The sequence below is a fragment of the Antechinus flavipes genome, chromosome 6, assembly GCF_016432865.1.
Source record: "Antechinus flavipes isolate AdamAnt ecotype Samford, QLD, Australia chromosome 6, AdamAnt_v2, whole genome shotgun sequence".
NCBI classification, from domain to species: domain Eukaryota; kingdom Metazoa; phylum Chordata; class Mammalia; order Dasyuromorphia; family Dasyuridae; genus Antechinus; species Antechinus flavipes.
The window spans coordinates 160374475-160402175 of NC_067403.1; the positions used below are offsets into that span (position 1 = coordinate 160374475).

The 27701-nt window shown below is 33.4% G+C and overlaps 1 protein-coding gene across 1 annotated transcript; it reads right to left on the bottom strand.

The window, feature by feature from the left end:
* On the bottom strand, nt 1-27701 carry FGF5 (fibroblast growth factor 5). The gene is made up of 3 exons (XM_051963992.1): nt 27194-27701; nt 17656-17759; nt 1-2475 (listed from the first exon to the last, which is right to left on the bottom strand). Exons 1-3 carry the CDS (start codon nt 27549-27551, stop codon nt 2125-2127), a joined length of 813 nt encoding a protein of 270 aa, XP_051819952.1. The 5' UTR covers nt 27552-27701; the 3' UTR covers nt 1-2124.

The window sequence follows — 27701 nt, forward strand, 5'->3', positions numbered from 1 at the left end:
GAATCACAAATATGCTTTATTATGGATTAAAAATTATTAATATATTGTATATGTACATAAAATATCCTAGCTTTGATAGCTGGATGTGCCAATTCATGATGAAAATAACATCTGTATTTGTAAAATTTTCTATATTACCATCAAATGAAGTGAAACCTGAAGCATGTATTAGAGTGTAAATTAATTATAGCTTTTGTAAGTTTTGCAGTTAAAACAAAACAAAACAAAACAAAACAAACAACAAAACTAAGGCCTTGAATTCACAAAGAAACCATGCATTAAACTGAAATAAATTTTAATTAAATTATTAGTTTTATAATGGAATACTCTATTTGGATTACAGCATGGCTTTGCTATTTATACTAATTGCTTTAAAATATATTAGCATAATTAATGAGAACATTTTTTTTATCCCACTGAAACAAACCAGGCTGACTTAAATGGTAATACATTCAAGTCTTGTAAATTTTTTTATATCACATTTATACAGAAAAAAAGCTGCATCTTTGATTTTTTTTAAGTATTCATACATACAGAGCAACAAATATATCTTTAATTGTTTTCTTAAATAGGAGACCAATAGTGTGATGAAATAGATACCTTTTGTGAAATATGTCATTCTTACCAAGAAAGACACACAACTTCCATATTCAATACACCATTTTATTGCCACATTTCTATATAGAAAATGAATTCAAATATATTCACAAAAATTGCATATAAGTGAGCACTCAAGTAAATAAATAAATTATGCAACTAATATTAAGAAAAAAATTTGTAGACTACCACTTGCTCTAAAATATGAAACAGGGTTAGACACCATCATCTGTTTTTTTTTTTTTTCAAAAGTTGCCTTCCAGTAGATATCACTTGTTTCCTATCGAAATGAAAGGCTGCCATTATTATAGAAATGGTTGATTATCTTTGGAAGGGAAAGACTGTTAAAAGTTTGATTTTATGACTACAGTGGCAATTTTTGATGACAGGGACATCTAATAATCTTTGAAGTGAATATGGTTCTTTTTGTTTTCTTGCAGAGTAATGTTTTTTCATAGCTCTATCTAGCAGGGATGTTACATTAAAGGTATTTTAAGCCCTCCATTCAGCATGTTTGTTGGACAAAGTAAAATGTATTCTTCTCCTTGTTAGGTGTGGGGTGGATGGGTGAGTAATTGTGGGGAAACAAAAGAAAGGAAGAAAAGGGAAGGGAAAGGAAGGGAAGGAGAGGAGAGGGGAGGGGAGGGAAGGGTAGGGAAGGGTTGTCCTGACCAAATGCTGTACATATTTGGAATCAAAAATGATTTCTGTATTTGTCCCTCCAAAAGCCTTTCCCTTTTCTCCCCAAAGCCTCTTTTTGTGTATTCTTGCCTTTACTCCAACCCCCATTCTAGTCCCGTAATCAAAGAAGAATGAATCCACATTACAGCAAAATTATTAAAAAAAAAAAAAAAGAAAAGAAATCAAGATGACCCTTGGGCTCTGAGGGGAAGGAAAGAAACATTTTAAGACACAGAGCTAAATGTAGAACATCTGATGAGGTATGGTCTAAAAATAATGAAAAATCTGGGAGAAAAGAAAATGCAGAAGAGATGCACATAAATTACAAAAGAGCTTTAAATGCATGGAAGTGATGTATATTACATTAAAAGATTCCTTAAATTGTAATAATGAAAGTAAGAAAATATGCTTTTTTTCTTAAAAAAAAACAAAAGAGTTAATAAAATATTTTCTCTGCACCAAAATATTCTTTGGAAAATAAAATAAAAATGTTCCATGTATGTTCTTTCAATTTGTTTTGTAAAAATCATCAAAATACGCAATCAGTCCTGAAAATAGAGGTCCAAATGCCATTGAGAAGTAAGCAAACAAAAGGCTTTCCATTTTCATGATTTGAAGCCATCTTCTTCCTTTTAGGCTCCTACTAAGAACATCACTTCAGTTTGGATGCTTCTTCATTGTAAATCAGCAACATTGCTTGAGTCTAGAGTTGCAAATTGTTACCTCCCTGCACTGCTTTAATGGAGAAAAGTGCAGCTTGTCCTACATTCTAGGTCTAGAACTCTGAAGATAGTCGCTCTGATAGCAACTAGTGAAGGGAAAAAAGTCTCCTCACAAGACCAACTGCTATCCAAAGCGAAACTTGAGTCTATATTTGACTGTATTTGGCTTCTTTCGAGGTACAGGAAGGGGGACTTTTGGTTTGATCACGTTAGGAGGTCGCTTTTTTTTTTCTGGAACAGTGACTGTAAAAGAAAGTTCTGGCTGTTCTGACTGTTTGAATCTTGGAAGGAAATGTGTAGAAATATGTTGGGGTTTGACCCTTGGACTACAACCTCTTTTGGCTTTACCTCTTTTGTTGAGTGCCACATACCATTCTCTTCCAGTCTTTTCTGTCCTGTGGATGGCTGAAGCATAGGTATTATAGCTATTTTCTTGAAACCGCTCCTTGAATTTGCAATCATCTGTAAATTTGGCCTAGAAAGCAAAATGAGAGAATTTTGATTTTCAGAAGAAAGGCTTCAGTAGACTTGAGTGGCAAAATTTTCAGTTTGGATTCAAATAATAGAAGCCAAAGTTTCTCGTGATCCCTATTTCATGCCCTTAAATAAAACTACCCAGACATTTTTATCATTAACACTGCTCTATTAGTTCTAACATTCATGATACTGATTTCCGCTGAGTTACCACAGACTCTGTAGCCCAAACATTAACATTCATAAAAGCTACAATTAGATGCCTTAATACATTTAATTATCATTAACTCTATGAAAGGTCTAAAAATAAATGACCACTGAGATTTGTAGTCCCTTGCAAATTTGCAGAAAAAAAGCTCCTTTTTCTAAGGTAGACTCTTGCAAATTTCTGAACCCTTAACCTTAAAAGTAATCAGAAACATTTCCCTAAGAAATTGTCCCTTGGCAACATAAAAATTTGTGTTCTGAAACCTTGGATTATATTTTGTATCATTAAGAGATGACCACCATGTGATTTTATTCACAGTGTTATATAAAGAGCATATAAGTGAATATAAATATAGAAATATTTATGCATAAATAACATAAATATTTATAAAATATATCATCAAATAAGTGTATAAAACAGCAAATATCCTGTGGCTCTGCCTGTGAGAAAACTAAAAGTAATTTCTAGGAAGGAACAAACTGGTAGGAAGAGAAGGAACAAACTGCTGGAAAAGACAATAACAATAATATATTTATCTAAGTTACTTTCCTTTTCTTATGAAAATGAAAAGGGAAAAAGGCAATTTCTGTGAATTATAGAAAAGAAATGAGGACTTAGCTAAGAGAAACAGAGAAAAGTAGCTCTTCAGATAAAAGTTCTGGGAAGACTGGAGAAAATTCTTTTCTGAGGTAAAAGTAGTGACTGTATTGTTTTTCCATTGTTAATTTGAATATAACTTTAGGAGTTTACCATTAGGAAATGTCAAATCAAATGCCTGTTTAGGACTATGAGATTAATGTATAATAATAATCAAAGCCATATTTTACATTACTATGGATTCTGGGTTTCTCAGTCTAAGTTTGAGATAGGCCACTGAGATCCTGATTTAATGTTTTAGAAGCTAGAGTAGAAAGTTAGATCATTGGCTCTTTGAAAGTGTTGACTGGAGGAAAGGAGAATCCTTTAAAATGAGATGAAGGACAGATTACAAAAAAGTAGAAAAGTAATCTTATTTTCTAATAACATCTATAGTTTGAAAGAGGAGAAAACTCTTCAAAACTTGCTGTCATTTCTCTTTATTCCATTTATGAGGGAAAAACCCATTACAGCTTGTAAGAGAGGGAGGAGACTTTTGTACAACCCAGAATTTTTAAAAAATACTTTTTTCATGAAAGAATATTACATTGCATATGTCCTTAGCCAAAGGAAGTTGGGAACCACTGTAGAATGCAACTATGAGATTTCTTTTATTTAAAAAAATCTTCACTTTGGGCCATGTGTAATTTAGGGCCCATGTAGAGAACTAAATATCAGTAACATATAAATTTGTCTAAATTGATTATTTGCATTAAGGTACAGTTTGAGTTCTGATGGCAGCCTTTATTTGTGAATTGTGCCCCTATGCATTCAAATTTTCTAAAACTCTACTGTTGATAATCTGTAGCCATTGCTATTATTTGAGAACCAGTAGACTGAAAACCAAATAATTTAAACAAAGTGTAATATCTTTGAAATCTTAATCCCATTCTCTAGAATCCCCTTTTTATGGTAAAAGCTAATACTGGTATCATTTTAAGAAATCATTTAAATAATTCTTTTTACACTTAACAAAAAAAAGGATTTGTTACAAATAGAAGTATGAAATTGTTATTAATTTCTTAGCTTTTAAAAGAATTGATGTGCTCGCCTGTTTAAATTACATAGTCAAAGTTTTACCATAAAATAAAAGCTACAGCCTTATATGAAAGGATAAACATCTTAGAAATGAATTTTCTCTTGAAATGCAGTTGAATGCAATGACAAATATCTTACATATGGTGTACTGACCTCATTTTCATTTCTGTCTTACAAAATCCATGGTCTCTAAAACTTAGAATGTGGAATGATCAAAACTAGAGTTTGAGCCAACTACCTTGAAATATACTGAATTCTTTGGTCCCTGCTTTGTATTTATTTTTTCTTAAAGATGCAGTGGAAAAAGATATGGAGAATATAACAAAATTTGTCATTGTTGTTTGTTTGTTCAATGAAAGGATTTTATTTCACTTTCATTGATACATAAATTTTGCTTTTCCACTTTTAGCCCTCTCCTTAGGATCCATAGCATTAGTGAAAACCCTTCTTGAAAAATTCCCTTCCCCAAAACTCTTGTTCCAAAAGTTCTAATGTTCAAGTGGGAGTGATCAGACCTCTTTGCTGGGTGAAGTAAGTTGTAGAAGAGAGAACACTTTAAAAAGTTTCTAGAGTACAAACAAGAGGGGCCAATAATCTTTTGAGACTTCAGTGATATTAGTGAAAATACCTCATTAATCTCATTACACACACACACACACACACACACACACACACACACACACACAGGAATAGAAACCTGAACCTCATAGACTGTTTTAGACATCTTAATTGGGTCTTTACATCTGGAAACTTCCTTGAATTAAGACAGAAAAGATCTATTTCAAGTAAACATTTCAATAAATGTTTCCTCAGAAAATAGAGCTTTTCCATGAAAAAACTTTACCCCAGATAAGTACCCCTAGCCTTACGCATACATGGTGCTAAAAAGGATGCAAGGCACTCTTGCGTCTCACGGTGCTGGCCAATCTTGAATTCACATAGACTTTGAATAAATTTTTTAGAAACATAAATTTCTCCATTGCAAGTTCCTATGAAGTCACTAGGTGCTGCAGTGGATTTAGTATTGGGTTTCACATCAGGAAGTTCTGAGTTCAAATGTCACCTCAGACACTTACTGGCTAATTGACTCTGGGCAAGTCTATTCATCTCTGTTTGCCTGAATTTCTCCATCTATAAAATGGGAATAAAAACAACTTCCCTTCCAAGGTTGTTGTTAGGGTCAAATGAGATAATAGCTATCAAGAACTTAGAACAGTGCTTGGTATATAGAACGTTCTTAAGAAATGCTTATTTCTACCCATGAGATTTAAAGAAATGATCATTTTGATCAGAAGTCATATAAATACTATATTTATTAAATCAATATAAGTAATGTCAGAGGACAAGATTTATTAAGACATTAAGATAATTTAAAAAATTTCTGATTATTCAGTCAGTCCACCAGTAAGCATGTATGAAGAATCTTTTATATTCCAGGCACGGTGCTAAACTGGGAATAAAGAGAAAGTCATAAGACTGTTTATGCTTTGAAGGAGCCCATAGTCTAATAAAGAGTCAACATTCAAAGAACCGTGTAAAAAACAAGACATGGACAGGAAAAATTGGAGATACTATCCATATCATACAGAGCCTAGTTCAGTAGATTCAGGCCTAGTTGAATTGCCAAAATCAGAGGCACAGTCAATAGTTCTAGGTCAATTTGGAAGATAGTTTCTAAAGAAACACCTTAGGGAGCTGTACTTGCCATTGCATTATTTAAAACTTTTATCAATGATTGGTTTAAAACACATAGGTAGCATATTTATTCACGTAAAAGTGACAGAAGGATGTTCAGAAGGATAACTAATTCATTGGATGACAGTCAGGACCCAAAAAAATGAACAGGCTAGAATATGGGGCTAAATCTAACAAGATGAAATTTAACAAGGCTAAATATAATTTTTTAAATCTGGAATGTAAAAAACCCCACTCAACAAGAAGAAGATAGGGCAGATGTGATTAGATAACAATTTCTGGGAGAAAAATATCTTAAGGTTTAAATGAACATTAAGCTGAATGTGAGTCAACACTGACAAAAGAAAAAAATGAAGCATTTTTAGGTTTCATTGAAAAGCATAGGATTCACAGAATGGGGAAGTCCTAGTCAATCTTCAGCTGAAATAATATTTGTTCCAAGTACCACATTTTAGAGTTACCAATATGGTGAAGGGACTGTAAGTCATGATAAATGAGGGTTCTTTGAAAGTTCTGCCTGTTCATTCTAAGGAAGCTAATACAGGAACAAGATCACTGGATTAAAATTGTTGAAGGACTATTATATGAAAGAGAGAAAAGGTCTAGTCTGGTTTCAGAGGACAGAACCATGAACAACAGGTAAAAAGAAAGGCAGACTTTAGTTCATTGAAAGCAACCTTTTGACAGTGCTGATGGATTAGAGATGCAGAATAAGTTACATATTGTTGGAAAGTCTTTTCTAGATGAACAATTTAATGATTCTACATAGAAAGGGTAATGGCAAAATACTGGAAATTGAGGGGATGCCCATCAAATGGGGAATGGCTGAATAGTTGTGGTATATTAATGTAGTGGAATGTTATTGTTGTATAAAAATGATGAGCAGGCTGATTTCAGATAAGCGTAAAAAGACTTAAATGAACCAAATCTTGGAGAGGACTGTACACAGTAACATCCAGATTATGTGATGATCAGCTATGATAGACTTAGCTCTTCTCAGAAATACAGTGATCTAAGACACTTTCAATATTTTCAGGAAGGAAAATGCTATCCACATTCAGAAAGAGAATTATGGAGACTGAATGTAGGTCAAGGCATAGTATATTCACCTTTTTTGATTTGTTTTTTCTTTCTTATGGTTCTCTTTTGTTCTGACTTATCTTTTACAACATGACAAATATGGAAATATGTATAAAATGATTGTACATCTATATCAGATTGCTCTCTGACTTGGGAAAGAGGAAATGAGGGGAGGAGAAAAAAATTTACAACTCAAAATTTTACAAAATGAATGTTGAAAACCATCTTTATATCCAATTGGAAAATGAAAGAATATTGAGGAAAAAATAAAATAGCTACAGAAAGTAAAATTAATTAATCTCTGATTTTTTTTGTTTACTTATGATTTACTTCTTAAACAACAACAGCAGACTCTGGAAGTTATCAGAAACCAAAGAGTGAGAGGAATACAGTTAATTGAAATCTATGCAAAAGTGAGATACTTCTGTTAGTCTCCCTGAAAGGCCAACTCTTCGAAGAGAAGGAACTTCTGCTATCCTGTATCTCCACTATTGTTGCCTTACTTATCTTCAAACTTCTCTCCAAGTGGTGCTATTCTTCTCCCACCACTTTGGTTCTAATTATCAATTTCCATTTGTTCAGAGTCTGTCCTTCCCCATCCAGTAATGCCTCCTTGTCACCAATATGCATTAGTAGTAATTCTCAAAAAAAAAATTAAGAATTTAAAGTATGAAGGAAGAAAGGAAAGGAGGGAGGAAGGAAGGAAGGAAGGAAAGAATAAAGGAAGGAAAGGAGGGAGAGGAAAAAGGAAGGAAAGAAGGGAGGGAAGTGATATGTTGTTTTAATGAGAAAACCTGGCCCTAAAGAAGAGATGAGATAAATGTGTCTCACGTCTTTACTGAATTAGAGGACTATGATTATATGAAACTTTGCTCATGTTATTACATTCCACTGATGTGTTGGTTAAAAGAAAGAAAAGAGAACACTTGTATTTTCCTTCCCCTCACTTCTGGAAGTAATTGGTAAATTCTTTTTATCTTGACTTTTTCTTCTGGTCCTAAAATAGATCTGGGAAGTTTTCATTTATATCTTGAAATATAATGTCTCAGACTTAAAAAAAAATCCATCAACATGATTTTCATGGAATCTAACGATTTTAAAGGATTTTTGCTTGACCCATTTTTCCATTTGATGTTAGATATCTTACACATATATTCTTCAACTTTTTCAGTCATTTTAATTTTGTTCTAATATGTCTTGGTGTCTCATATTTATTTACTTGTATTTGATATAGTCTAGCTTTTAGGAAGATTATTTCTTAAATAATGTTTCCTTCTTTCTCTTATAAACTATTTATGCTCCTTCCACTTCTTTTCTCCACAGTTTTTATTTCATTTAAAAAATGTCTTGTTTCATTTTTTCTAGTTATTTATGTAGTCCTTATGGAAAATCTATTTTTTCCTCTGAGTCTCTACCCGCAGTTGCTATGGAGTTATTTGCTCCTTCTTTTGGGGAATTTCTAGATTTGTCCTATATGTATATACACGTATATACATCTATGTGTGTGTGTATATACAGATATATGTGTGTATGTATATATATATATATACATACACACATACACACGTGTGTGCATACACATATGTCTCTCTCTATATGCATACATTCAACAGGCATTTAGTATTGGTCGGTATTTTCTTTGATTTATTCATCTTGCCAACTTTTTAATTACTACACTGAAGATTTGTGCCAGAGACAGGCTTTGCCCATTGATGTGCTTTTGCATGATTTAATCTACTCTGCATGACCTGGTCCTAGATTTCCTGACTGTCTGTACTGACCACATAATCAAAGTAAAATTCTCCAGTTTGCATCTTTCCACTTCTTTCTGCCTCTCTTAGGCCCAGAGTGATAGGATTTCATACCATCTATGGCATCTCAAAACAAGTGCTCAGGACTTCTTAGCACCTGGATGCCTGGGCTATCCTAATGGGAACATCAGTGTGTTGCATTGCTCACTATACCCACTAGAGCTTCAAGGTCTCAATCTTGGAGCTTTCTTACAATCTAGGTCTCTATCAGTGGGTCTTCTGTTCTCACTTTTGAATACAGAACTTTGTAATCCACACATGTCTGTAGCCCATCTCTGGGCATGCTTGAAGGCTGGGCTTATTTGCCTTTTCTGATCCTGGCTTTTCTTATGGTCTTCCCATTTTTTGCCCATAGGCTTCCAGGTGATTTTTTTTTTCAATTCTGGGAAGGAAAAATAATTTGTTATTATTTCTCAATACATTTTTGGATCATGAGTCAGTTTAGTACAAATTTTAGGAGTTTTTGTTTGTTTGTTTTGTATTATTTTCTATAATGCTACTGTTAAGAGTTGGGCAATGTGCCTCCATTCAGACAACTATCTTGATCATTTTTATTTGCTAACAAAAAAGAATAGTTCTAGAACTAGGAATTTTGAGTCAGATAGCTAGAAAGTGAAAAAAAAATTAAAATTATTGGACCTTGTAATCAAAACAATAACCGTGTTTTATCTTAGGTCATCCTTATAATAATTCATTGATATAGGTACATCAGGTATTATCCTTATTACCATTTTTACAGATGAAAAAGGCCGAGGCCCAGAAAATTTAACTGACTTGCTCATGGCCACATGCCTGCTAAATACTACATCCTAGATGCACACCCCAGTGTCCCTCAATTCTAAGTCAAATATTAATTCTACTACAATACTCTGTCTCTCTGTGGAAGCAGTATATAAAAGGAGAAAGAGTAGAATGGTGGTCAAAGAATCAGTATACCTTAATTCAATCCCAAGATCTACTACTTATTAGTTGTAGGATTTGTAGCCCATCACTTAATGTCCCTAGAATTTACTTTCTGTCTCTCTAAAATATAACATTAGACTATAGAATTTCCAAAGCACCTTCCTAGTTTTATGTAAGGAATTTAGAGTTGAAAGAAAAAGGGAAGAAGGAAATAGAACTTACAACAACCCTGGAAGGTATGTCCTAATATTAGCTCCTTTTTATGGTTAAGGAAATTGAGGCAGACAGAGGGTAATTGAGTTATCCAAGGTCACACAATAAAAGCATTAGAGTCTGGATTTGAATTCATTTTCTAGACTCCTGAATCAGCACTCTATCCATTCCACTGGTCCTCAAACTTTTTAAATAGGGCGCCAGTTCACTGTCCCTCAGACTGTTGGAGGGCTGGACTATAGTAAAAACAAAAACTTTGTTTTGTGGGCCTTTAAATAAAGAAACTTCATAGCCCTGGGTGAGGGGGATACACATCCTCTGCTGCCGCATCTGGCCCGCGGGCCATAGTTTGAGGACCCTTGCATTATACTATCCATTTCATTGCCTAAAGGAATTTGTACTTATTAGTCCAACCCTTTTAGGTTACAGTTGAAATATTGTGGCTTAGAGACCTTAAATTATTTGCCTAGGGTCACGAGGTACTAGGCAGCTGAACTAGAATGAACATGTCCAACATTGAAGAATACTTCTGTTGCCTAAGATTCTATTAGTACTTACTACACTTTGATTTTTCCAAATCAAGAGAATTATTTACATAGATGAAGATCTTCTAGTCTCATAAATAACATGATTAAATTCCAGGTATTACCATTAGACTTCAGAAACTTAATATAACGCAGTCTCCTGCTTCAAAGGCATCAACATCTTCAAGTTCAATCCATTCTCCCATGTTCATTTCCTCTCTCTCTTTCTTTCTCTCTCTCTCTGTCTCTCTTTTTTTCTTTCCCTCTCTCTCTCTCTTTTTTTCTCTCTTCTTTCTCTTTCTCTCTCCCTTCCTCCCTCCACTGAGAGATACAGAGAAAATTAACATACAAGAATGGATGACATGTATGTGTACATACACACATATGTATATATTAATACAATGCACATGTACATATACTTGTGTACAATGCACATGTTTGCATGTGTTCATGTATGAATGCATGTAGACACATGTGTGTGATCATAAATATGAATAAACATCAAGATGAAAGCAGAAAGATCTGAAATCAGATTTGTTCTTTTCCTTTAAGTTCATCAGTGAGTAAATGTCTCATAATAAAAACGTTTACAAACTACTAGTAGAACCAGAAAGAGCATTTGGAGATAAGACTATTATGTAATATATACATATATGTGTGTGTGTGTGTGTGTATATGTAACATATATAACATATGTGTGTATATATATGCACATATATCTGAGTTTATATGGCATAAAAATTAGTTTTAAAAATGTATTTGAACTACAAAGATGAAGGACCCCTTTTTGTATGAATGTTTTTCTTATTCCCAATAAGGTAGTAGAATTTTCAGAGTTGACAGTAGTCTTCTAAATAAACTTAGACTAAGAAAGTTAAATTATAATATCCTAGATATAATATAATAATATAATATCCTAGATAATAAAGAGGTATGGGGTTAGGGGTTGGGGAGGTAACATTGTTCTAGGTGATACTTTAGCTTTTAGCTTGGCAAAGGGGATATTTCATTAATGATTGTCAATATGAATGAAAATCATTATTCCGTTCTTCATTGCACTGTGTAAGAATTAACTCTGGCTTTAAGAAAAGCCCCTGGGAAAGCTGGGTAAGAAAAGCTGGGGAAACCTAGACCATACTTGGAATCAAAGTAATTTTTCCTAACTAACAGATATAGTATTCAATAAGAGGAGAGGCCTTGTAGGGTTGCTTTAGGGCTGATCAAGTACAACATCCTCACCCGTTTCATAATGCCCTGCCCTTAGAAGATTTTTGTTTTTTACTATATTTTCTATGACTCTTCAGATTGAGAATTAAATATCAATTATTGGATAAATATTTATTGAGGGTCTACTATGTGTCAATCACTATACTAGGTACTAGATTTTAAAAAAAGAAACAATTATGAACTCATGAAGCTTACATCAATAAAAATAATACAATGTTATATATATATACATATATATATATATATTTATATATATATATATCCTTTAATAGAAGAATGAAAGAATTTATATCAATCTAGCACTTTTAGGCATTCACTGAAGGAAAATAGTAAGATTCAAAAAAGGTGTTTCAACAATAACAAGATTGTGATAAGGGATGTATCTTTTAAGAAGTAGGAATTAGGAATTAGGGAAGTTTTACAATTAAACATAATTTAGGGAAAAGAAATATCTATAAGAGGTTAGAACATACCCCAAGTAATACATTTTACTTTATTTTACTTTACTTTTGGAGTTAAGAAATTTTTTTTTCTGGTTTTGTTTTATTTATTTAATATTTCTCCCAGTTACATTCAAAACAATTTTTTTATGTTTGTTTCTAAAATTTTTGAGTTCTAGGTTCTCTCCCTGATCACCAACCACAATTAAGAAACCACTTGTGAAGTTATACAAACATTTTCATAAAAAAAGTTGTGAGGAAAAAAAAAACATAGATCTGCCACTCTAATGAAAATTAAACCATCAAAAAATTGAGAGACAAAGACAGAGACAGAGACAGAGACAGACAGAGACACAGAGGCAAGAGAGACAAAGACAGAGAGACAAGAGAGTTCAGACACTATCAGTTCCTTCTCTGAGTATGAATAAGATTTTTCATCAAAAGTCCTTCAGAATAGTTGTGGATGGTTGTACGAGTAAGAATAGCAAAGTAATAGCAAAATGTGACCACCACTGTGGTCACATAGTTGTTCATCCCAAAACATTACTATTACTTTTTATATAGTATATTTCACTTTGCTTGGATTCAAGGAGGACTTTCCAGGTGTTTTTCCCTGAGACCATCCTGTTCATCATTTACCATAGAACAATAATATTCCATCATAAGCACACACCACAGTTTACTGAGTCACTTCCCGGTTGATAGGCATCCCCTTTAATTTCTACCTGAAAAGAGAGTGGCTGTGAATATTCTTTGTACATATAACTCACTTTCCTTTTGTTTTTTTGAATCTCTTTTGGTATTCATGCCAAGTGAGTGGTGTTGTTAGGTCAAAAGACATGTATGAATTAATTGCCCTTTGGGCACAGATCATATCTTTTGAGGCATGACTCTTATTTTTTTTAGAAATTTGACTGCATTCCCTCTACATTTGAGAAATGAGACCATATCAGAGAAACTTGTTTTGAAATTCTTTTCACAATTACTATTGCTAACTGTATTTCCCTCATTTATTCTTTCCTTTCACACTTTCCCTACTTTAAAGTGTTTTGGTACTAAGTAAAATATTTTATTTTATTTTTGTTGAAGCAATTGGGGCTAAGTGACTTGTCTAGCGTCACACAGCTAGGAAGATTAAGTGTCTGAGGCCAGATTTGAATGCAGGTCCTCCTGACTTCAGGGCTGGTGCTCAATCCACTGCACCACTTAGCTGCCCCTAAGAAAAATATTTTAACAAAGATAGATGTAAAGGCTAAGCAGGGCGCTGAGCTGCCAAGGAAGATACTTTTCTAACCTTACCAAGAAACAAATAAACTCTTTCCTGAGAGAGAATGCTAAGGAGGAGCTAAAAGCTGCTTTATAAACAGGAAGCTAGAAGAGATCTCTTTCCAGAAGAATAAAATCTGGACCTTTGGGAACCCAAGAAAAGCTTCCTATTAAAATGCAAGGAGCGGTGATAAAGGGAAAGAGAAAAAAAGATGGAGAACTAAAAGGATTACTTCCAGGAAAACTTTTTTATTCAGGTTAAGAATTATCTGAGAAAGAGAAGAGGTATAGAAGGAATGATTTTAGCACTGATAGATGAGATAATTTGAGCGACAATTTTGGACTTCCCCACTGAATTCTTAATGGTTCCTTTTTTTATCTATTTATTTGTTTATTTATTTACTTATTGCTACTAGGGGAAAATCAATTAAGAGAAGAAGTATAAGATATTACACATGGCCATCTAGTCACATTTGTGGTGTATTGTACCTTGTCAATGTAGCACTAAAATTTATTCTCTTATTCCTAAATAGAATTTAATGCTGCTTTTTTCCCCTCCCAAAAAAGTACAACCTACAAGACTCCTATATACACTGGAGTGGGTATGTGATTTTATATAAAAATATAAGTATTTTATAGCTTTTAACAGAATTGCCAAATACCAGTAGCATTGGTCATATTTTGAATTAATGAAACAAAATTTCTATGATTGAGCTAAATAGTGCTATGAAACCAGTTCTTTGTAATCCCATACAATACTTTTTTTAAAAATAGACAAGTAAAAACAATTTTGAAGGAACAAAAACCAGATCTTCTTTATGCCCCAAATCCAGATTAATTACAAGGATCCAGAATTGGTTTCTCATTATATGAATACTATTAAGGTGGTTTTGAGGATTAAATCAGATAATATTTCTAAAGCACTTCATATAGTTCCTGATACATTGTAGGTTGTTAATACATGCTTATTGCCATCTCCTTACCCAGTCAAGAATCTGGGCTGATGTTTTTAGGCTTCTAAGTATCCATTCATTCACTGATGAAATTAAAGGAAATATCTCTTTAAAAATCCAGTTTTAAGATTCAAACATTCATCTTGAGGTTTAATCAAGTATTTATAACATTGCCAACCAAAACCTACCCATTAAAATTCATTTAACATGCCAAATCAATCAATCAGGAGGCATTTATAAAGTGCCTATTATCTGCCAGCCTCTGTTCAAGGCACTTGGGATAGTGAAACAAAAATGAAACAATTTCTTCCTTACCTCAATGTCTTTACTCTATACCCAGGGACACATATACATAAAAGTATATACAAGGTAACTTAGTGGGGGTGATATCAGCAGTCTCATGTAGGTTGACTAAAACTGAAAATACACTACTGAAGATTCTAGCTCAAGATGATACCCCCCAAATATAACTTAAAATGTTAATAAAAAGCCATAATTAGAACTTGTCAACAGAGTAAGATAATCCAAATGTTTCCATATGGGACTAAGTAGAACAGTACTTTTTTAGCATATGTTTACCTAGCTACAAGATAATTTTGAAAGCTCAGGATGTGCCTCCAAATCCCATTTTGTGACTCTGGAAGTATCCAGTAATCTTCAATTGTGTTAATTTCAAAACAACAACAAAAAGTCAATGTAGTTCCGAGACAAGCATGGGAATTGAGGGGAGCATTGATTATAGTAAGAATTATTTCACTTGCTCTTTTAACATTGGCTTCTTATAAGAACTGTCTTAATGTTTTATTGTCATAGTACCTCAAACCCATGGAGATACCTCATACCTCTGTTGAATTGAATGCTATAGCTTTATAGGAAAGCTCAACATTTCTACAAAACTATTTATTGAAAGTAATTCAAAATTATTCATCTAGATTTCACAATAAAGTTTTTGTATGTGGATACTATAAACTGTCTTTGTGATTCAAACTAATCAACATTTGGGAAACAGCATTAAGTTTTCAAAAATTTAAATGGAGATTTAAAACAAGAAAAAAAAACCCTAACCTTGCATGGAACTGATAATTGCTAGAATTAATATTATTTCTTAATTCAGAATATTTAAGAGTGAACTACTTTATAAATCAATTATTTGTCCTATAAAGAAAAGGTTTTGTAAAGCTCATAAAGCTCAGATAAGAGAATGAGAGCTTGAAAAATATGGTTTTGAAAGAGTCCACGTAATTGTAGGAATTAACATTTATTTCCACTTCAGCTCAAAGTCATCAAAATGACTTTTATATCAAAGCATTTCAGTGAGTGATGGGAACAAGACTCACCTTATTCTATTTAAAATTCATTAGGCCATGAAATAACTATCCTGTCAAGCCAGGACAGGAGAGCATATAGTGTTTTTGCGTTATCTATGTTATTTAGACCAGACAGACGTCTTTAGACATCTGGGTCAAATTTCTAGAAATTTGTTGCTTGAATTTGACTGAGGAGTCAAGTATCCCATCCTCATAACATTATGTAGTTAATCGGTATCCATTTGTAACTAAGTACTTTTGATGACAACTGTTCTTAACCTAGTCCAAGTTTAATCTAATTTATATAAGCCATAGGCTAGCAATCTGAATTTAAAGAAAATAGTAAGTTGTTCTTCTCTACCTTAATTAAATATTATCAAAAAAAAAAAAAACAAGAGCATATTATATGGTTAAATTTAAATAGATAGATGGATAGATATTGCAAAATTTAATCTTTTTTACTAATGAAAATAGATTAGAGAAAAATTATTCTATTCATCATACTTTATTATTGATATATCTCCTTTATGTTTATCTCCTTTATTAATATTGCTAATGGGATTAATGATAAAATTGGGTATCCAACATTTCTCCAAAAGATGCTATAGCAGAATAAAAATATAGATGTTTTAATATAGCATATAATTATAGTTGCTATAATGTAAAGCATTGGCTTTGAAAATTATGTTTCTATAAATATATACATATGTATATTAAATACATAAATCATTATTTTATTAAGTTAATTGGAAAGAGAGATTATAGAATTTCATCATGATCTCTCTTTTATCTTAAAAATATTCCATAACTTTAGGTTATATTGTAGGATCTAGAAATATTTCATATTCCATTGTTCATTCCAAGAAGCAATCAGAGATTTTTTTAAAGGCTTATTGAGTTGTAAAATCATTACATTACATTTAACTGGTATGTGAACATTTCCCAGAGTCAAATAATCTCTAAGATCACCATAAGTGATTTTTTCTTTTATTGAGTTAAAGTGTTTCTCCTACCAATTAATATTCATTTTAATCTCCTTTAAAAACATTTATTTCTTGAATAATGCCTTTAAATGCCACTACAATGGATAAAACATCTTCCACATATGTTTTTTTAAGTATTCCCCCTCTTTCCCCTTGGTGCCCAGAAAAACAATGATTTGTAAAGTGGTAATAAGCACTATAGAATTGTAAAAACAAAGAACATTTATGAATCGAAATAATCTTAGAATGTACAAAATCCTCTTAGACATGAAACTATTTTATGAGGCTAATACACAAAGATAAAATATAGGGAAAATGATAGAGACTGAATATACAAAGTTCATGTACTTTTCATTCGAGAAAACAAATGAAATCATGTATCTACTTATGAATTTATTTGTATGTAATCTATGAAATGCAAACTACTTGTTTACAACATGTATTAGATAACATTTGGATCTTATTAGATGTATGCATAATAAACTCAAAATGAAAATAAATATCCTAATCATAAATGTAGATATACATGAACATCATTTGCACTATTTGCATTCATTCCATTTCTAAGCATTGAAAACTCATATTTTACAAGTAAAATTAATGTCATTTCTATATGTACTTCTTTATAATTCATGAGGATATTTGAATCCAATAAAAACATTTGTGTGATTGAAATGCTTATCAAATGTTTAAGAACAAAACCAATTTTTGCTAAAATATAAATGAATCTATAACTTTAATATAGATATGTACACCTATAAATATGTAAATTCATATAAAGATACACACATACATATGGGCAAGTTGTCACCTCTACCTAATGACTTTGGAAAATAATTTTGCATGTAAAGTTTCCTTAACATCTTTAATTAATGAACATAACACAATTCTACTTACACTTGCATGGAGTTTTCCCTTTTTTGACATCGCTAAAAATTTGTTGCTGAAAACTCCTCGTATTCCTACAATCCCCTGAGACACAGCAAATATTTCCAAAATACCTAGGATGACAGAAATCCCAAAATAAAACACAGATTGTTTGATAATGCTGTGAAGAATTCAACGTATATGTAGTTTCTCTTTATTTTATATTTTCTTTGTAAAACCTAATCTATCTTCTTGTTATGATCAATATTAACTTTAAGAAAATTGGTTAATACCTTAAATTATTAATTGCAGGCTCCAAAGAGATTTCATTAGTCTCTTTTTTATTATCAATGTTCATTTGCTTTCTTGCAAGTATTGATTAACATTTACTAAATAGTATTTGATGATGATACCTTTAATACAGAAATTCAAGGAACTTTTTCATCAGTATTCTTTAAAACCCAATATAGAGTTTTTGGCAAGAATAATAACTTCCTTTTCTATTAAATATAAATAATTTACTCTTTAAGTCAAATAAAAAGAAATGAAAGCACTGAAAATATTAATAATGTTGGTTCAATAAAATTAAGTTTAATAGATTAAAGTTTTTATAGTTATCTAATAGATTAAAGTTATAGTTATAGTTAAAACTTTCATGGAAATGTAAAAAATTAAATTGAAATTACTTAATTCATATTTGTATATATTAGTCCAATATCATTAATATTTTTTGGTCTTTGTTCCTTTATTTGGAAATTACAAATCCACCGGAATTAAGGAATAAATCATAGATAGCAGAAAACTATAAGTGAAGCAACTTTGATTGAATCCACAGATTGGATTTTGAAAATCAATATTATGCCTTAAAATTACGCATCTTAGAATATAATTTTAAGCATTTTGCAATCATATATTTATATTTATCAGAAAAACTGTGGTTGATACTATCCATTATCTGCATACTGGAGAGACAAGGCAAAAGAAGCCTGCTTCCCTCCATCATGTTGTGGACCTATCATCATTTTCAAAAAACCTGATATACAACTCTCCACATTTATAAACTATATATTAAATTGTGATCATGCTTGTATTACAAAGGGATGCTCTATTTTACATTAGGGTTTCCCCTAAAGAGTTTCAGAAAAAGGAGGTGTACTTAAACTTAGCACTATAAAGAGAAATCTCTCAGCTAAATTCAATGAAATTACCTGGTCAGGTGGCAATTCCCTCAAGTAATTAAGGTCATCTGAAAGACTTTTTGAAAAAAAAATTCTTACTGAACACTTTTATTTAAGAAAAGCAATGACAAATTTAAAGATACTCATTTTAAAACAAACTCTTAAAGAAACTTTTTAGAAAAAAAAGCAGTATTATTTGTCATTAGGGTTGGACAAACACATCACTTACTAAGTCATGTATTTCCCTGTCAATTTCAATTTACATTATGTTTTAAACACTACTACTCTTTAATAAATCTTTCAAAGAAGCAGATCTAACAATAGGAAACTAATTAAGGACTTATTCTAAGGTTGTTACAAATTTGCTTATTAAGAACTCCAGGGAAAGGTTCTTTCTATAAGAGTAGTATCAGTGCCTTTAGAAATGTGCAATTTTGCATTGACTATGTGTAATAGAAAAAAATGAGATTAAAAAATAGCAAAATCTCTAAAATATGAAATGAATGTGGTAGGGGGACAGATACCCTCCATAATTATATCCCTATTATTACTTCTTAGAATTTCACATTTTAAAGTTTCCAATTTGTATTTCAAAAGAAAACAAACTGAAATTTATCATTCAGATGATCCATCTGAATGAAAATGAACAATCTAGCAATTGTATATTATTAATTTCTTATATCAAATGTAGCATTATTTATCTATTTGCTCATATGGGTTTCAAAGAATAAAAGTATTTGACTTTTAACATTAATATGTTACTTCTGTTTTGAGGCTATGACCATTGTATTTTTATGAGACAAACTGTATTTTGAGGGAATTATTACTGATAATTCATCTCCCAGGAAACTTGTACTTTTTTGTGGTTAAAAATGAGATTTGCTTTAATGAAATGCAATATTGAAATATATGCAACTGATTCTTTTATGTTTACATTTCCTAATCTGAAAAGTACAATCTATTTGTATAAACTTTGCTAATTCACATAGGCATTCACATATATCCAGGGCAAACATTACAGACCTTATTTTAATATTTTGACAAACATTACAAAGATGTTAAGAGCTTAAAATCCAAAGCAACTCCAGTAGTGGTTTCATGATAATTCATTTGTATTGGGCAATGAATAAAATTTTCTATGTTCTTTCATCCTATATATTCCTAGGAGTTTTTGGAAAGCAACGTATTTACTATGCCAAATCTCAATAAATAAATTAGGCCTAAGATTGTGGCTATATGTAAATTCTGCCTATATTCAACAAATGCTAGATAGTTGGCCAATATCTGTTATGAAGAAGTTAGTAGCTATTTAATCCTATTGTCCTTAGAAGCCTAGAAGGTTAAGTATTTAAATCACATTTTGTTAGCAATAATATTATACTGAGAAAAAGGGCAAACCTTAATAGAATGTGTGGTTAATATATTTGTTGAATAAAAATGAATTGTATAAGATTATAACAAGTTAAAGTTCATATTCTTAATTCAGACTCCTCTCTCTCCTTTTAGTACCCTTACTTTCCTTCTCAGAAACCACCCTTCCATTCTCAATTTTCCCTCTAATCACAGAAGAAAATTTTCTAAGATAATTTACCCTGAGGTTTTATTGACTTAATATGTTATCCTTTCCAGAATGTTTACATTTTAAGAAGAAATTAGAAGAAGAGAGAAATTCTCAATTCAAATGAATTCATCACTAACAGAAGAATTGAAAGATACATAACACCTGAACATGGAAGATATTTTGAAGAAAGAGTATATGCTTAGTGGCTTCCAAGTGATAGAATACAGGCATCTATATGGTCCACCTAAGCATAAGGCTAACTCATTGTTCTAAGGTAAACATACTCAATTATGCATCATAATATAGAGAATGAGACTACTGAAATGTAATGGAAAATATTAGGAAGAAGCGTGTTTTCTAGAAAATTTTTTCCTCTGAGATATTAATGCTAGAGGAAAATATCTTAGATACGAAATCATATAGAATGTGTCTTTTGTGCAGACATAACAAAAGCTCTAATAATGTAAACAATTCCTTCTTCAATGAATATTCTCTGGTTTGTAAATTCATAGAAGCTATAACCAAATAAAGAACTGAAAAAAAAAGGAGGGGAGCAAATTCAGGAAACATTCAGTTTTTTTTCAAAATCCTCAAACTGTTTTTGCCCCTGAGTTTACCTTGCATTGCCCAAATCCATCAGATAATTCTTTGTGTTCACTTAAGCTAATTTAAGCCAAAAAAAGAGTAGCCAGATGGGCAACCTAAAAATTATTTTAATATTTGTAGTCAAGAGATGACATAGTAATTCAGTTTCAGTTTCCTCATCTGTGAAATGTATATAGAGACTATACCTTTCAGGGTTATTGTGATGCCTAGAGGAAATACTCTTTGTTTACACAGAGTAAAGCAAAGAGCTAAACTGAAAGTGTTATGTTAATACCACTATTTATATTTCCCCAATGGCCAGTGAAGGGGCCACTCTATAGAAAACTTAAATTTTTTTTAGAGAATCAGATTAATGAGATGATTGCTTAATTCTGACTTCCCTCTGACAAAGTATACATGGCCCCAATCCATTTTGGCTGCTAAGAACATAATCATGGCTGTTAACAAAACACTAGAACACCGGAACAATTGGCCAATCCAGTTGTTTGCATATGTATGCATGTATTTTTTGCATTAGTGAAAAGAATAGTATTTTGGAAGAAAAAATGAAATGATGACGTTTTTCAGTTTTTTTTCATTTTTCAGGCAAATGTTTTTTGCTTCATTGAAATATGGCTTTTGCCTACACTGCAACTTATGCCAACCTTGATGATTTCCAAGCAATTCCCATGGTATTGCTATGACATTTCAAAAACATTTGCATTCCAGCAATATTTTAAACATATAAGAAAAAGAGGTGAGATAAGATTGGGCAGATGAGATAAAAACCTTTACAAATACACTAAATAATGGAGATCTCTATTATCTCTTTGTATTTCCCAATGACAGAAAATTAAAGAGATTTAGAGTTGACCATTTTATAAATGAAGAGACCAATGCCCAGAGAAGAGAATAATAGATCCAAGGTGTGAACCTACATCTTCAGATTTCTGATACAGGACACTTTTTTTGAGATAAGTATATCAGAGAACCTAAGAATATGTTAACATTGATAATTTTATACTAAAGTGACACCCCATTCAAATTCTTTCAAACTTAGTGAGAACTTAGTGCTCTAGGTCTAGAGGCAAAGATCATAAATTGGAATCAAAACTCTGCTACTTTCTTTATATGTCTGTGATTTTAACCTTTCTGAACTTCAGTTTCTTCATCTATAAAAGGAGGCAGTTGGATTACAACGTGTCAAGTTCCTGCCTATATCTAGCCTATGATCCCAAAATCCATCCTTTTGAACTGCAGAACTCCAAAAATTTGAAAAAAATTTCCTAATGTCAAATAATTTTGTAACATATATCTACATTGTTAAAATGTTAATTTTTGAAATAACTCTTTTTGAACTTACACAAATGTTGGAATGACTGCATGGCAAAAAATTATCTTTTCTCAGGGAGATAAATATATAAAGTGATCATGTTTTGAATAGTTCTCTGTCTTTTCTGTAAAATATACACACTAACATTAGTTAGTGCTGTTTCAAGACCCTTTTAATGATTGTCGGCTGTCTTAAACATGCTCTGTTACAACCCTATCTCTTCTGCTATCACTGGTCTCTTACATATAATCTTTTGTTCAATCATTTTCCCTGTGCTGCAGATTGTTACTTCAGATACATGAAACCCACAAGATTATAACAATGTGTTACTATAGAAATGACTCTGGTTATGGAGTCAGAGAAAACAGATTCAAATCTTGTCTCACATGTTTGCTACTTATGGTACCTGGAACACATCATTTCATATCTGTGAACCTCTATTTCTTCATCTGTAAAATAATGAGGATGTACTACTATCAGCCCTTCTTATTCTGAATCTTAAGCTACTAAGTGATAGGACAGAAATAACCTATAGGTTTTTTTAATATTTATAAGAGGGAAAAAATAAGGCACTGTTGGGTGTGGGTGCTCTCATGCCTAGAGACAGGGAGCAGGGTTTAAACTTCCTTGTCATTCTTCACAGTAATCAGGATAGTGCTGGGCATATAAAAAGTAAGCAATAATATAAGAGTAATTTATATTTATAAGTAATTCATAGTATATATATACATATATTTTATATTTACTATAATTTCACATAGTGAGATTATTAAAGTGAAATTTTTTTTACAAATAAGGAAATGAAGGAGAGGTATAAGTAATTTGCCCCACATGACACAGCAGGCAAGTAGTGAAGCCAGTACTTGGAACTGAGGCTCCAGCCTGCAGTCTAATTTTGCTCCCAGCAGAATCAAGGAATCTGGGAACCAAATACTGCATGAAGTGTATATAAGCTTTTTGGGGGTGGTGGTGGTGAAGAGATTTCTGTTACAAAGGAGAGTTCAGTTACAAGAATGAAGGAAGTAATGTATAAAGAAATGACTGTGAAATAAAAACAAAAAGTATCAATACATTAAATATACATGTTGGGGATAGGGTATGGACTTGTGATTTAATTGGGATATGGAACCTTTGGATCAGGGGTTTTCTAATCTTGGATTAGACCTCTTAATAATGCAGATCAGCATCTTTGGTTCATTTTATAGCTTGAGAGAATTGCCTAAAGTAACACCAAGAGTTTCAATGATTTATCCAGAGTCACTTAGGCTATATGTGTTAGAGCTGATATTTAGACCCAGGTCTTACGTGTCATATCTAGTATGCCACATGGTCCCTCCAGTATTAAAAACCTAGTAACTAAAATTCATTCTGTTAAAAAGTCTAAACTTAACATTGTTTACTAAGAAAAAAATCACACTTAAGTGTTAACTCTTGAAAGAAGTCTAGATCTCCCAAAATGATACATAGATATTCATTTTTTGGCTAATGAAAAACATGTGAGGCAGTGGGTCATAGTGAATCAGGTTTCAGATTTCAAGAAGATCTCTGTTCAAATCCTATCCCTGACATATACTGATTATGAATCATTTAATTTCTCCAGGCCCTAGATAACGCTTTAAAAATCAAATTACAGAATAGTAGTTGTCCATCCACACTGGAAAGAGTTTGTTCCCTAAGAGTTCCTAGAGAGAGGCGGGATAGTAAATATAGTAGAAGGATACTAAGAGAAGATTCAGAAGTTTTGGGTCCAAAGGTGAAAGGGTGTAATTTTGAAAAAGTCCCGTAAGCCTGTGCTGTAAAATAGAAGGAAATCCTTTTCTGCCTACTTTACAGGGTTGTTGTGAAGATCAAAAGAGATATGTATGTTACACAAACAACATTGATGTATTATGGAAATGAGAGATATCTTTACTCCCCTTATCTCATACAATCCTAGTTTGAAAGTGTTGCTAGTCAGTGGGAAGCAAACCAAGATGAAGGATACCTCCCTAGGCCACTGTTTGAGACTATAAATTGAAGAGCAGGTGTCAATGATAACCATGAATAAAATGATTTACTTCACTGGCAAATTTCTGGATTAAAATAAACAAGCAGACAAATTATGGTCAATAAATTCTTTTCTTAAATGAATTTGCCCTAACTTCACTGTTAAACTTAGATATATATTTTCCTTCTCTCTATCTCGAATAATCTCTCTCATACTCTGGCAACAATAAAATTCCAGGTATCTCCCCCGTTTTGCTTAAATCTGCTCAAATACACAGGCCATCTCTTGTTCAGGAAAGAAGATTGGAATTCATACAGGAATTATTTCCCATAATTAGAAATACTTATGTAAAAAACTTACATAAAATGTAAACAAAGGAAGAAACAGGAATTTTACTTACGGTCCACAAATACCCTAATTGAAGCAATACCCCAAAGTGGTTACTAGCCAAGATAGATCTAAAAAAAGACTCTGGGAGGGAAGTGGGGGTGGGGATTTTGAAACACCATCTAGGGTGATGTTCAAAGTGACTCCTTTGGAGGAATGAAAGATTGTTCTGTGAGGTGGGAAAGGGTTGAGGCTGACGTGTGGATCTTGATGGAAGGGACCAAAGAGTTCCTCATACTAATGGTTAGTGTGGAGAGGAGGGAAGGTTAATGAAATAGAAAATCCCTTTTCTATATATCCCAAAATTGGATGCCTTCTTCCTTGCAGATATAACACCAGAAGAAATAAATGAGAGGACCCTGACAGGGCATTCTAAAATATGTGGCCATGCATTCTCTGGATCTTGGAGGAGGGGAGAATTCTTGTTGGTAGGAGATGCATGTCCATTTTCAGAAGGTCAAACTCCAGAGCCCTCTATCTCATCTGTGAAGTTGTGAAGAATCCTAGAATTAGCCAGTTACACAAAAATCTGCCACTTGGCCAAGCTAAAAGAGGAAGACTTGGTAGTCCAAAACATGGAACATTGACTATACAGCTCCACACTAACATTGAAGAGTCATGAGGGGAATCTGGAACCCATGAGCTGATTCACAGAAACTGATGGCTTACATTGCTAGAGACTTGAAACACTGTTAAGATAACCAAAAACTATGACAGGCTTTTCTCAACTCCAGGGAAGAGGCATTCTAGAGCACCTTCTACCTAATACACATGCATATATACCATTGTGCTTCTACTCAATCCTGTGGCATCCATTTCTTGTCTTTGCTTTTCTTCAGTCTTTAGCTTTTGGGCTTTTGGAAACTGCCTGGACCAGAGCTGGCCTTTCTGTGCCACCTTACCTTGTTTTTTTCAAACATTGCCTGCACCTATAACCATGGGACAGAAGGATTCTAGGATCATGGATTTTGAGAAAGATGGGATCTTGGAGGTTATATATAGCAAAAAACAAAAACAACCCCCCAAAAAACTTATAGGGAAACTGAGCTTCAGAGGCTTAATAAGGTCCTGGAACTAGCAAAGTAATCAAGCTCTTTGGAATCACCCAAATCAACATGTAGCTTTAGAAAATATGTTAGCTTGAGGGAAACACTTTGAAGAAAGAGTGTAGAGAGCAGAGATAGTTTAGTTCTCGTTCTCTCTCTCTCTCTCTCTCTCTCTCTCTCTCTCTCTCTCTCTCTCTCTCTCTCTCTCTCTCTCCCTCCTTCCCTAATTTTCCAACAACAATCATTTAAAATCCTCTTGACCAAAATGTTTTATTTAATGTCTCACTGAGGTACTAATTTTTTCCCTAGGGCTAATTCGCTAATTGATTTGCTAGAGCATCTAAGTATTATAACGTGAGACCCCCAAAACCCATAAACCCAGTTAGCAAGTGGCAGAGAAGAAAAACTGAACGCAGTTCATTTGCATAAATGCTGTCATTATTAACTAAGAGAGGTGTTAAAAGTATTTGGAGGTAGTAGAAGTAGAATGCACATATAGAGGTGCATTATAAATTTTATTTAAAAGGCTGATGGGAGGGAGTTGCAAACTTGGCAAAGTCCTAACACAGGACTCGGTTTTTTTTTTTTTAGAAAAAGAGCTGAGAATGTTGAATCCCTTACATCTTAATACTCATATTCCAACCCTGCCTGCTCTCCGTTTCTTCATAAATAACTGTTCTCTAATCTACCTCCAGGAATATTAAAGACTGAGCGGACAACCATCATTACAAGGAGCTGCAAATAGCCCAGTTGATTTTCATTCTGATGACAATCAAATAGCCCTGTTAAACGTGCCTGTTGGCAGAATCACCATTTTTGGGATATTTCGCAAATACAGCATGTGGTGGAGATTGGCGATGTGACCGGGTGTCAGATGTCCTTACAAGATTTTTGTGAAAATAGTTTGCTCTTCCTTGCAGTGTTGTATTTTTCGATGAAGCAGTTGGGACACGGGGGCAAGGATGTGTTTTAATTCTTAATGAGGATTCCAGCCATGCAATAAATCTGAGCTCAAGACAAAATCATAGAGAAGAGGGGATAGGTAGGAAGCGGAGAGTACACTGGAGGAGAGAAGGGAATCAAGTCTTTGTGTGTGTGTGTGTGTGTGTGTGTGTGTGTGTGTGTGTGTTTGTGTGTGTGTGTGTTAGCGCGCGCGTGTGTAGTTCTGATTGTCATCCTATGCTATTATTGGTGTTTACATTTAGAGAATGGGGAAGCGACAAAAGTGGTATCTTAGCTAAGCTACCCGAAAACCTGGATTGTAGGTATCTATAGATATGAATATACATAGCCACTAGCTTGTATGTGTGCTATGTGTGTCTAGGAAAGATGGGTCCCCACCCAACTCGTGTGATTAAAACTAGCACTGGTTCGGGTGCCAGTGTCCAAGAGTCAGGAAAGGATGTCTTTATTTCCCTGAACTCGTGTTCTCCCAGTTCGCCCGACACCTGGCGCTGCGAGGCCGGTTTTCTAGGATAGCAAACAACTTACTTAGCATATTGGCTTCGTGGGAGCCGTTGACTTTGCCATCCGGATGGATCTGCAGATGGAAACCGATACCAACTCTGCAGTAGAGACTGCCAGTCCGGCGTCCCGATGGGCTCCACTGAAAGCTGCTCCGCTCTGAGCCGCTGCCTTTAATTCCCAGGGAAGAAGAGGAGGAGGCAGAGGAGGAAGAAGAAATCAAGGAAGAAGTGCTGTTTCTGCCCCTGCTGCCGCTGTCCCCTCGATTACGGTTACTGACTGTGGGTCCTAGTTGCGCTTTGGGAAAGAGTTGCTTCTCTTCAGTCCGAGAGCTGCGGATCAGGTGGCCGAGGAAGAGGAGGAGGAAAAGGAAGGACAAGCTCATTCTTCCAGACCCAGAAGTCCTAAGAGCATCTTGCAAGGGTCCTCCCGGGATCCTTGGCCCCGGTGCGACTGCGGTGGTGGCGGCTGCGTGCCTATCCTGCTCCCCTCTCTGCACTCGGTGGACATAGCCTCAGAGGGGAGGGGGGGTGGA

Excerpts from the sequence above, each read along its gene's own strand:
- FGF5 (XM_051963992.1), bottom strand. The coding sequence starts at position 27,551 with ATGAGCTTGTCCTTCCTTTTCCTCCTCCTCTTCCTCGGCCACCTGATC. Across the intron at positions 17,760-27,193 it reads CCACGAAGCCAATATGCTAA|GTATTTTGGAAATATTTGCT; the intron begins GTAAGTTGTTTG and ends CTGTCATCCTAG. Across the intron at positions 2,476-17,655 it reads AGGGAAAACTCCATGCAAGT|GCCAAATTTACAGATGATTG; the intron begins GTAAGTAGAATT and ends TTTGCTTTCTAG.